At 39.7% G+C, this 12,038-nt stretch overlaps 2 protein-coding genes across 3 annotated transcripts in view; one reads left to right on the forward strand and one right to left on the reverse strand.

Annotated features, from left to right (window-relative positions):
- Positions 1–12,038, reverse strand: part of UROS (uroporphyrinogen III synthase) — a 623,177-nt gene that overhangs the window by 257,694 nt on the left and 353,445 nt on the right. The window lies entirely within an intron of this gene.
- ZRANB1 (zinc finger RANBP2-type containing 1) overlaps positions 1–12,038 on the forward strand; it is a 41,166-nt gene that overhangs the window by 1,964 nt on the left and 27,164 nt on the right. The window contains exons 2-3 of one of the 2 annotated variants that reach the window (XM_030276599.4): positions 9,671–9,768; positions 10,418–11,314. In XM_030276599.4, coding sequence (XP_030132459.1) covers positions 10,501–11,314 — 814 coding nt within the window. In that variant the 5' untranslated portion in view covers positions 9,671–9,768; positions 10,418–10,500. The remainder of the gene's footprint in view (positions 1–9,670; positions 9,769–10,417; positions 11,315–12,038) is intronic. The other variant, XM_012574716.5, reaches the window with a different exon arrangement.

The raw sequence follows: 12,038 nt of genomic DNA on the forward strand, positions 1-12,038 counted from the left end.
GCTTTGTGTGTGGCCGTTCTCATTGTATGTTGTTTGACCTGTAAATTCCTCGGGGACAGGAATTCCCACTCATCTTTGGTGCCCTTTGCAAGAAGGATCTGTAAATAAGTCAGAATTGTAAGTAGGAAATACTTTACTGATTGAATGGGAGGTTATTTTTAATACAGTCAATCAAATAATCAGATGTTCTCTCAGGCACTTTAAAGTGAGATTTACTGGCTCCTTCATGTGGTATTAACTTGGGTGTTAATGTTTCTCTTTCCAGTTTCTCTTTGCCATATCAGTTCTAGCACAACTTCAGATCAATACATTCCTTGTCGTGATGTGCTCTCTGCTAATCACAGCAAAGCATTTAAACTGCTACTGCCAGTTCTCTTAATAATCTCATGCCCTTTCCTCCCCCCAAAATTTGAAGACTGGGTTATTTTGGGCTGTTCAAAATTGATGTCAACAAGTAATCCTCAGTTTAACTAGATGAATTATGATCCACAGTCTCCTGGTACTAAAATGGAACTAAACTTCAGTTTGGCAGCTGAAAATGGCTGGCTTAGCTGTAACAGAGTTCTTAATTTTTCTTTCTTTTTTTTTTTTTTTTTTTAATAGTACTATGTATGAGGAGGGAAACAAGGCAAAGTTGAAAAGAGAATTTTTTTCCAACACAGCTGCTGAAGAGTTTGCCATTTCTCTTGTCAGATGGCGTAGCTTGGTAAAATCAGTTTAGTAACATAGATAATTGTAACTTTGTCATGTCAGTTGAATGGAATTTATTACACCTTAAAACGTTGTCTTCAAATTAAGATTTCAAACATTTGGGATCCAGACACTTTGCTGGTGCTTTTCATAGCATTTCTTGTGTAGCTGTCATTGCTTGAGCTTGTACAGGGTTGTGACTGTGCTCATTTTTACATCATCAGTGGCTGGAGCACAGCTGCTCTGTGTAGTTAATTCTTTTGGAGCTTTCTTGATGTGCAAGATTAATAATTACCTCTTAGGGGTCTACCACTTAACATGCTTAAAAAGAAGAACTGTCACACGTCAACAAGAATTCTGAGAGTGTGTTAATCTATAATAATATTTATGATTTTGCGTTTCCTTCTTTTGTGGCATAGGCAGGTGTTCAAGAGCTCTGTACTCAAACTGGAGCTGTGACCACCTGGCATTTTTCAAGACAACTTTTTTTCCTCTGCTGATGTCCCATTTATGCAGAAACTCACTTGGTGTAGACCAGAGAGAGGAGAGGTGTGGAGGGGATGGAGCAGGGAATGAGGGTAGTGATGTTTGAAGAGGGAACTGTCTCCAGGAGGGGGCTGATACGGAGTTTTTTTATTCAAAAGCAGAAGGAATAGCAGATTTTTTACAAGGAATATGGGGAGGTAATACAGTGGAAAGATTGGTAGTGACTGGTATGTGCAGAGCATCTTGCCTAGGAAGCAGCCAAATTTGCAGCCCTTTTGTATTTTCTACTGTACAGGGGATATAATTTAGTTGGCATTTTTCCCTTTGGTTATTTGGATTTGTCTTGATGTAATCTGTTCTGCTTGTTCTGAAGACAAGGATACTACTGTGTGGTTTGTTGTTTTTTGTTTGTTTATTTTTTATTATGGTCGACTAAGTTGGATTTTTTTTTTTCTGAGAATGGCTTGCAAATTTTACATTAAGGACAGTTAATTACTTCTAAGAAAAGAGCTGGAGGAGACACAGGATTTAAGATTGTCTTTAAGCTCAGAACTGAGCTCAGTACATGAAGTGCTGAGAACTAGGTACAAAGTGTGAATAGACATGTAACCTGCTGTCCAGGGAACGTGGGGCTGGAAGGATGGACTTGTGTCTGCTGTGGCACGTGGGAGTAGGGCTGTGTGAATAGGATTGTGTCTGGAACTGTGGCTTGTGAGCAAGGAGCTGCAGTCTGCTCCTCTTCCCCTCCTTCCTGCTGTGCCAGGAGCCAAGGCACGGTGCTGCTTAATTTGGGTTATGGTTGCCATTACTTCTGAAATCAAATGTTAAGGTTGCAAAATCCTCCATGTGGTTCTTTGACTTCAGTTTGATTTAGCATCTCATCCTGAGAAGCTGTTTCTAATAAAACAGAGAAAGTTGGGGTTACTGAGGAGTTTGTGGGCATTGAGAAACTTTGGGAAGGTATGTTTGTTTTCTTGGTAACTTCTACATAGTCAGGAGTTGGGGTTCCTGAGCTAAAGAAAGCTGTCAGAACCATGATTTCTATGACTTCTGTGAGTCTAGAAGGAAAAATAAACTTGAGTGATCTGTTTTTCGTTTGGTTGGTTGTTGGTTTTTGGGAGGTTTCTTTTCAGTGTATTAGAACTATTTTGATCAGTGATTTTTTTGTGACTTTGAATTTACACTTTCATAGGTCCACTCATTTAAAAACTCTGTGGTTCTTGATGCAGTCAGTTGATTATCTCGGAAGAAAAACATCTGTCATAAATCTCATAAATGTGTATGATTCGAGCAAAAAATAGGAAGTCTGTTTTATGATTGTTGGTTTATGAGGGAATCTTGGTTTTTTGTGGTTGTTGGGACCATAAGTGCATTGTGAGAGCTTGACTTGTGATTAATGGGCTTGAAAGTTTTCCTTGAGTCTCCAATCATCTTCCCAGTATCTCAGCGGGGATCTGTGGAGACAGCTGGCATATTTATTCCTTGCTGTTATTTCAGTACTCCCTGGAAGAGCCTCAATCTACAGCTCTTGGGTTCAAGAAGTGTTGATGATCTACTTTTGGGTTTTACTGGTTCTCAGTGCCCTGGTGAGTCGGGTGTTCTGTGCTGGACTTGTGCTTGTCACTGGCACCATCTGACAGATGGGCCCGTGGGTTCAGGTTTTACCTGCAGTGCCTTCCCCTTACTGCTCATTTTATCTTTTTTATTTTTGACCTCTCCATTGCTGTTTAGCTTTGTAGGGATAAAAAGAAATGTCACCTCATGGCTTTTAAAGGGCTTATTTAAAGAAGGTTTTTCAGTGTTGCCTTTAGTAGAAAACTTACTCCCACCCCAGAATGTGTTATTTCTCCTTTAGAGATGTTACTCTGAAACTTTGCAGGTGTGCAGAGTGCCCTGCAGTGATTAACTCAGAGATATGGATTATGAAATAATCCATAATAATTATAAAATACAGATTACTAATATGGTTTAAAAAAAGCAATTAAAAAAAAAAAAGTGGTATCAATGTCTCTAGAAGGAATTTGGATTTGTTTTTGTGGTATTTGACTCTAGTTCTTTGCACTGTTAAGCAGCAGCATCCACACTAGAGTGGACTTTGTGTGCTGTGGTAATAGCATTTTTTCTATTATTTTTTCTTTTTTCCTCTTTTTGATACTTTGCTCCCTTGCCAGCATCTTAGGAAGAGCTGGATGAAATGAGTGTAGAGTTTGTTTGGCTCACTCGAACTGGGACTTGCCTTAAGTATATTCCAGTTGGAAATGCTTGTACCAAAGGCAGTCCTTGGCTGTGTCTGAATGTGACTTGTCATTAATTAGGAGCAAACTGCCCAATAGTGGATGCTGGGTGTGTGTTTCCATGTTTCCTTTGGAGGCAGGTGGTTTTCCTCCTCTAAATGGTGACTGTGTGTGTAGCCCTGCTCTAATTTATGGTCAGCCAGTATTGAGGAGGTCCAGGGGATAATTACAAGAAAATGCACAGGTCTTGGTGTAATGTTCCTGCTGTTGGACAGGTTTAAGTGTTTCAGGGTTTTGATGTCTGACTCCACAGTGTGTTTTCAGTCAGAGTGTGACATCTGGTTTTCCTCCCTGTGTGTGAGGATGGCTGAGAGCTAAACAAAAATGGGCTGGTGGTTGAGGCACAGTCTAAACACAGATAAACTGTTTTTATATTTGACCTCACTTTTTAGAAAGAAACATCTTGTTCAACTTCTCTACTTTGTCCAAGGCTTTATCTTTATAAAAACAAAGTTTTAACAGTTCAGTTGTTTTATTGGGTATGTTTGTTACCGTAGATCTTAAGTCAGTATTCATCTGTTGCTGTTCATGGTCAAATTCATTAAACATTGCTGGCTGTGTTTATGCAAATCTTCTATCATAGCTCATTATTTTGAGTAATTTTGTTGGGTTTTGATTAGTATTGTGTGGGAGATGTTGTGCATTATGTAACTGTTAAACTGCTTACCCTTGTTTGCCCAAATGGTGTTGGTTTCTAAGCAGTTGGTTGTATTTAGTCCATCCTAATGTGTAGTAACATCTCATCAGGACAGTCGTTCACTTTTGATTGAGCTTAAAACAAAACAAAAAAGCAACCCTGACAAAGAGAACTCAATTGCAAGCTGCTGCTACTGGTTTTTTATAGGTTGTTTTCAGCAGTTAGGATTTTCTTAGCTTTTAGTCACAAATGTAATAGAGCTAGATGGAGTTTGACCCATTTGAGATGAGTAATGAATAAAATGCAAACTTGCACCATGCAAATTACACAAGAAGGTTAACTGTAGTGGCTAAGAGCACAGGAATACTTCAAGAGATTAAATAAAATAAAAAATTAAATAAAAACATTAAAATTTAAAAAAGACAGCAGAAAGAGAAAATATTTACTCTTCTCAAATATCTCTTAATTCTGTATGAGTTTCCAGCTTTTGCAGACGCATCTGTTTACATTAAGTTATAGACCTAAAGTTCATTGTCAATCCTGCATTTCAGATGTCTCCAAAGATCAGAAACCTCCCAGCTGTTTTCCTTCTTAGTGCATGGAGCGTTAGCAAAATTGGACATCCTCTTGCATTAAAGCTGCATATCAGTTCTTTTGCTTATGAAAAGTCAGCAGTTGGGTTGGAAGTGTGAATAGAATATTGAAAAGAAAGCTGAAGCAAAATCAGCATAATTTTTCTGAATACCATAAATACCTAATAAAGTAGATTGAAGATGCTTTGAAATTAGATACTAATCCATAAAGCAGAATGAAAACAATTTTTTATTTTATGTAAATGAAACGCATCTGAATTCACCCAATGAACAGACTTCTGAATATGTTCAGAAGTTTATTCTTACTTTCTTGCTTTTTTTGGTTAAGAGAACAGTGTTTCTTGCACTGTGTTTCTTTGTGAGAGCTGAAGTCTCCTGGATTTTAACTCATTCCCCACTTACAAGATGAAAAGTTTTACGTAGTGAGGCAGGTCATACCTAAAAATCTGCAGTAAGGAGTATTTTTGGTGATCTGGACTATCAAAACTGAAGAAAATGTTTGAAGTCACTTAACATGCTAGATTAAAAATACTTTAGTTGGACCTGAGTAACTATTTACAGTATTTTTTTCTCTTGCACCATTACTGCTATAGTTTATAAATTGTTGTGATGCATGGGAGTGATTGGCCCTGAGGATGGGAGGATGATGCAGTTTGACAGAGCATCTCAACGCTGCTTGTGTGTGTTTGGTGAGAAGGTTCTGCCTTCTGTGGCTGCTGCAGGCTGGGTCCAGTTCCTGCTGTTGGCACTGCACACAGCCAGCTGCTGTTCAAGGAAATCAACATTTCCCAAGTAAAACCCCCACCTCACAGAGCAGCTTGCAGCAAATTATCCCAGTGCTCTTTTGCTGAGATGACAAGAGTGTTTTCTCATTTGCCTTTTTAAAGAATTGTCCTAACAACCAAAGCAAACTATGCTTGTTTGTTAAATTCCTTGCTTCAGTGTGCTCAGGCTAATGCCGAAAATGCTTCTGTGTTTGTGGCTTCACAATAATCTTTCCATTCTTTATTATAATACTACTGCAAAGCTTCCAGATTCAGTGCTGATCTGATCTGTTTGTTCCATTGATGAGGTCAGGGTTCTTAATTTTATTAAAATTAATTTGAGGAGATGACAGTGCAGCTTATTGTTAGTTCCCATCAAACTACAGAAGCCCAAGTTCAAGCTTTCTGCTTTTAATGTTCTGATGTGTGGATGCTTATACTGAATTATTGAGAAAGAAGAGCAAATAGCTGAAGGTAGAGTAAGTTTGGTAAGGTAAGAGAAGAAAGTCAGTTAATGCCCACCTTGGAAAATAAGGCTAGGATTTGTGAAGGGTTTTACTTCTATTCTCCTGAGTGCTGTATTAACAGATTCTGCATTTGGTTATAGAGATCCATTTCTTTCAGAAAAAGGTACTTCTGCTTATTGTGTTCATCTGAAAAGTTGCTTTAGTGTTTTTAAGATAAAGAAACCAGCCTGCCTTTGTTTTTGGAGCAGCCTGTGAGAGGCAGGGGGCAGGAGGGTGGTACTTGATTGGCCTTGCAAGTCTTGCTGAAGGCTGAAGCTGGCACCTTGGGCTCCCTTTTTCTCTCTAAACACAGAAGCAGTTTTATGTGAAAATCCATGTACATGAACAAAGTGAATTGGAGGTGAGAACACCGATTTGATCAGTGTAATTACGTGAGATTTCAGCCAGCACAGACACCAGCACCATCCCAGCAGAAATCCATGGTGTAGGTTGGTCTGAATCGGCATCTGGCCTGTTTGCAGGGAGGGCTTGATGCTTTAATGAAGGGAAGCTCCATGTTGTTCTTGTTTGAGCCAAAGGAAAAACAACTTCTGGACACAGTGAATAATTAAATTGAGGGAGTGTAATATATCCTGTCATAAAAGTGCTGTTGAAGAACTTTGTTGTTTCTTCCCAATTTGTGTGAGCTGTTTTATGTTTTCCTGTGCACCCAAAAAGAAGTATGTTCTTAAAAATTAAAGCAAAGCAAAAAGAAACCAAAATTCTGGTTATTCTAGGTCACCTTTTACAACTGACTTCATGTAGTAAAAGGGTGATCTGATAAGGTTTTGATTTTTTTTTGTTTTGTTCCTTACTTATCAGAATATATTTTTCTCTTCAGTGTATTGAGTTACTCTACAAGCGTGTCCAGAAGGTATTCAGCACACTGTCTAAACTGATCAACTGAAATTTGTTTGAAGTTTTGTGGGTTTTAATTTCTTGTCTGCTCATGCTTTTTGGGCATAAAGGCATGCACCTGCACTTCACAGTCACTGTGTTGCTATTTCTCTGTCAGAGGAGGTGCTCCATGATTCAGCTTCTCCTCTGTGAGGAATCTAAAATAACAAGTTGACTTGAAAACAGAGTCAAAGAAGTAATTGGGAAAAAATGTAATAAGCTTCAAACTGCTGTGGCTGGATGGTAATGCTGTATCACCAGTAAATCATAGAATCACAGAGTGGTCTGAGTTGGAAGGGACCTTCAAGCTCATCTTGTTCCAGTCCCCTGCCATAGGTAGGGATGCCTTCCACTATCCCTGTTGCTCCAAGCCCCTTGGCCACTTCCAGGGATCCAGGGGCAGCCACAACTTCTCTGGGGCAACCTGTGCCAGGGCCTGCCCACCCTCACAAGGAACAATTTATTCTTAATATCTAATCTAAACATACTCCCTTTCAATGTGAAGCTGTTTCCCCTGTCCTGTCACTGCAGTTCCTGATGTAAACAAAATTGGATGGATCTGGTGTCTCTGACCTCCAGCTCTGCTCCCACCAGATCCATCTGTGGGTAGCTACTGTGGTGGGTAGAATTGGAGGTCAGATCAAGTAAAAAACAGTAAAAAAACCCCAATGCTGAATTTCCTGTCTGTAGTTGGTGTTGGCTGAGCTGTCAAGGAAGAGAAATTGCATTGCTCTGTTGAGCCTTTTATATTCTTTACTTCATAATAACCCGAAGCTTTGTTTGGAGGTGGTGAGCTCATATCTCAGAGGCTTTCAAAGCTGCAGATACTCAGCCTCTCTAAGAATTATGTCAGAGAGAGCTGCTTTTTAAGGGGCACAGAAGATAATTGCAGCTAAAAAGCTGATCTTGTGATAGGTATGAAAGCTTTCCTGTAAGGTGGGATGTCCTGAGCTGTTTTGTTTCCTAAGTAGTATCTCAGTACTTGTTTAGATTGTTTTTGCAGCCAGCTGCTTTCCAACTTGAGCTACAATCTCCTTTCCCAGTCTTAATACCACTAAAACAGATGATGTCTTGTTTTGGGTGGGATTTGTCTGCAGTGGTGACTGCTTTGTTTGAGGCCTTACAAACTGGGGCAGGGAAGAAACCATGTACAGTTACAGATACCCATCACAGGCTGTTTATGGATTTGATGGGAAGCATCACCTACTCTAACCAAACCAACTTCTGCTCCACTAGGAATTTTTCTCAAGCATTGGAGTATTGGGACAGCCACTTTTGGTGGTCCTTGGTGGCACAATACGTTGGTGGCAAGTGCATGGGCAATGTGCTCCTGCCTTCTCTGTTCTGAAAACCCTGTTCAACTCTCCTGTGTTTCTAACTACAAAACATTAATTCCTAAAAAAACTCTATTTCTAGACAGAAGAAGCTTAATAAGAAAGTAATTAAAAACCTTATTTTTAGAATTGGGGGAAAAGCTTTGACCAAATGTTACAGATAAAACTGGTGTCTAATGTATTAATACAGGAGCTGCTTTGGCAAAGTAGAGAAACCTTTTCTTCTTAAAATTCCCAAAAAGTCTTCCTTGCAAAGTCACCTCTAATAAAATCAAATGAACTTTGTGTTCTCCTGTATATATGTATACATTTTTCACTTTGTCACAAATATGGGGTCCTTTATCTGATCAAGTTCCTTTTTTCCCCATTATAAAAGGGCATGGACATCTGTCAGGAGTGGTGGAGGGGAAGCAGCAGGAAATCTGATTGCCTTTTCAGCACGTTCCCCAGTGTGACACAGTTTTATAATGTAGAGGTGGGAGTGAAGTGCTCTGCAGGCTGTTCAAACCAGTACTATGGAACCTGAGCTTTATGAGAGAGCTTTCTGTGTTCCTGATTGCTCCTGAGCTTTCATGCAGCATAAATATGGATTGCTATGGAAAAGGATAGTGCTGCCCTCTCCTCTGTCCTGGCATGCGATAGCCCCTCATTCATGCAGCCACCTGATCTGCTGAATAGATCACTTGAGCTCTTGGAAAAAACCCGTGTGCAGTGCTGGAGTCCTCAGGAGGAGATAGCAGGAGTAAGGCTGACAAATTAAGTAGAAGTTTCAGCTATACCTTGATAGAGCAAGGTGTGTGTGAAGGTATTTCATTGAAGAATGTACTAACTCATAAAACACTGGCTAATTGGGGAACAGGTATTAACTGATTTTTGAGTTTATGTGTCTAGTTTAGAATTTAATCCTGTTGTGCAGCTTGTGAGTTTTAGTTTCCTAGGCTCTGGGTGGTTTTGTTAGCTGAGAGATTTGCAATATGATAAATAAGAAGTGTCAGTCAAGTTATGTGACAAGTTTGTATTTAATCCGTTTTGCCTTCTTAAAACTAGCACTTTGCTGAGTTTTACACTCTGGGTAACTATTCTGGGGTAAGGGAGGAAATGCTGTGTACATTTGTCTGTTTGTCCTTTATCCACCTGCCTCACCCTTTCCCTCTATTATGCTCTCTACACAAAGCTTTTTCTGCCTTTCCCATCCAGAGTTTCAGAGTAAGAGTGTTCATGGATGTTTTGGTGTGAACTTTTTGCTTGGATCTACTTCTTTTACTTAAGCAGATTGACCACTTGTCTGGCCACTGTTTTTTTATAAATACTGGTTTATTTTAACCAGTCTCTCGTGGCCTTAGCAGGTCATGACTGGGTTTAACCAAGTAAATTTGGATTAGAATAGGTGTGGCATTTAATAATTAACTTTCTGGTTACTCAGGTCCAGTAGGAAACCTATAATGAGTCTGTTTTCATTTTGTTTACAGGAATAGTTATCTGCTTAGTCTCATCCTTCATATTCAGCAATCTGAAGAAAAGGTCTGAGCCAGCATGAAGACAGAATCCCCTCTTCATTAGAGAAAAAGTGAGTTGGAATTGGGTTGAACTTGTAGCATGAAAATCCTATCTTAGTCTGCCAACACACAGAGCTTGTGCTTGCTTTCAAGTGGCATTTTCACTTTGTAATACTTCTGATATGGGTGATGTCCAGTCAAGACCTACTCTTGCTTAAGCACATTTCTAAAATTTTCAAACTGTGACTATTTTATGTAAATTCCAACACCCTCCTTTTCTGAAAGAACTGCTTACTCACCGTGTAACTGCCCACCTGATACACTCTGTACTTCCAAGTCCTGTGAGGTCTATTACAGGTCCTGGACTTTGTGTTGATAGGGAGTTTTATTTTTAAAATTTAATATTTATAACTTGCTTCTGTAGCTGTACTGGCAATACCTCCAGTATTCTCAGTGCTTAATGGGTATTCTGAATTCGTTTGGAAGTCTCTGTGCAAATTTGAAGAGTTTCAGAAATGCAGGACTGAGGTTTTTTCTCATTTTTGCATTAGTAAAGCCTGAAATCTGCGTGTAAAATGCCGGTAGGTCAAGTCTAACCCTTTTCATAGTGATTTTACTCCCCTGAGATGTTGTAATAATATCAAATAAAGACTGCCCGTTAGGCCAGCCTGATTTTTATATCCACGGGGTTAAATTTCATTCATTTGTTGTTTTGAGCAGCTCCTTTGCTGGCACTGGGTACTGATGGTGTGTTCTGACTCCTCAGCTTTCTGCTCGCCGCAGTTCATTTCAAGGAGTGCACGATGACAGAGCGTGGAATTAAATGGGCCTGTGAGTATTGTACATATGAGAATTGGCCTTCTGCAATCAAGTGCACCATGTGTCGTGCCCAGAGACCCAGTGGAACAATTATCACAGAAGATCCTTTCAAAAGTGGTTCCAGTGATATCGGGAGGGACTGGGATCCTACAAGCACTGAAGGAGGGAGCAGTCCTTTGATCTGCCCGGATTCCAGTGCGAGACCAAGGGTTAAATCATCCTACAGTATGGAAAGTGCAAATAAATGGTCGTGCCACATGTGCACGTACTTGAACTGGCCAAGAGCTATAAGGTGTACCCAGTGCTTGTCCCAGCGCAGGACCAGGAGTCCCACGGAGTCCCCTCAGTCCTCAGGCTCCGGCTCCAGACCGGTCCCTTTTTCTGTGGATCCCTGTGAGGAATACAATGACAGAAATAAACTGAACACAAGGGCTCAGCACTGGACTTGTTCTGTTTGTACGTATGAAAACTGGGCTAAGGCCAGGAAATGTGTTGTATGTGACCATCCCAGACCCAACAACATTGAAGCAATAGAACTGGCAGACACAGAAGAGGCTTCTTCCATCATAAACGAGCAAGACAGGGCTCGGTGGAGAGGCAGCTGTAGTAGTGGTAATAGCCAAAGAAGATCTCCACCAACAACCAAACGTGAATCTGATGTGAAAATGGACTTCCAAAGAATTGAATTGGCTGGAGCTGTTGGCAGCAAGGAGGAGCTTGAAGTTGACTTCAAAAAACTAAAGCAAATAAAAAATAGAATGAAAAAGACTGACTGGCTGTTCCTAAATGCTTGTGTGGGTAAGTTGTTTACTGCTAGCTTCTGCTCTTGTGCTGGTGGTTAAATATTTTGGGAGAATGAAGAATTAGAACAGAAACCTGGCATTTGATTTCAAACCAGCTTTTTTTATCTCTGCATTTCCATTTAAAAAAGTAAGCCAAATGTAGAGGTTCCTGAAATAGCACCTGCTGAGAGAGGCTGTGAAGTTCATCCACAATCTGAACAGGGTTAGACGTGTCTCTCAAGTGTACTTGGACTTTTTTGACCTTTTGTAGAAATTGATATTCTTGTAAACAAATCCTGTTGTTCCATGTAATTGTCAAAAGGTGGAAAAATTACAAAGAAAATCTACAGAACATAAGTACATATAGTACTGTAAAAAATGCCATTAATGGATAATTAAAATTACTCTTCTTTTTGCTATGGCAAGACATGCTCTGTAGAGTCAGCAGCTGCAGATTGGGAGTATTTGTAAACAGTGTAGAGCTTGCAACAGTACAAGATGCTCTGTCAGATGTTAAAAATAACACCAAAATATGTAGCTCCAAGAAACTGCATGTGTAATACTGACCTTGAAAGTAATAATGTTGTATTAATAGACATACTGTGTTGTAAATGTTTACAGGCTTTCTGAAAGTATTCTTGTAGTCAGCTGCTTCAAAAAACATTCAAATACCAATTTTGTTTTGTATTTTAGTGCTTTCCTAAGGAAATGCTGGATAATTCTCGCAGTGCTGTTAAAGA

This window comes from Taeniopygia guttata, chromosome 6 (genome assembly GCF_048771995.1).
Source record: "Taeniopygia guttata chromosome 6, bTaeGut7.mat, whole genome shotgun sequence".
In the NCBI taxonomy this organism is placed as follows: Eukaryota; Metazoa; Chordata; class Aves; order Passeriformes; family Estrildidae; genus Taeniopygia; species Taeniopygia guttata.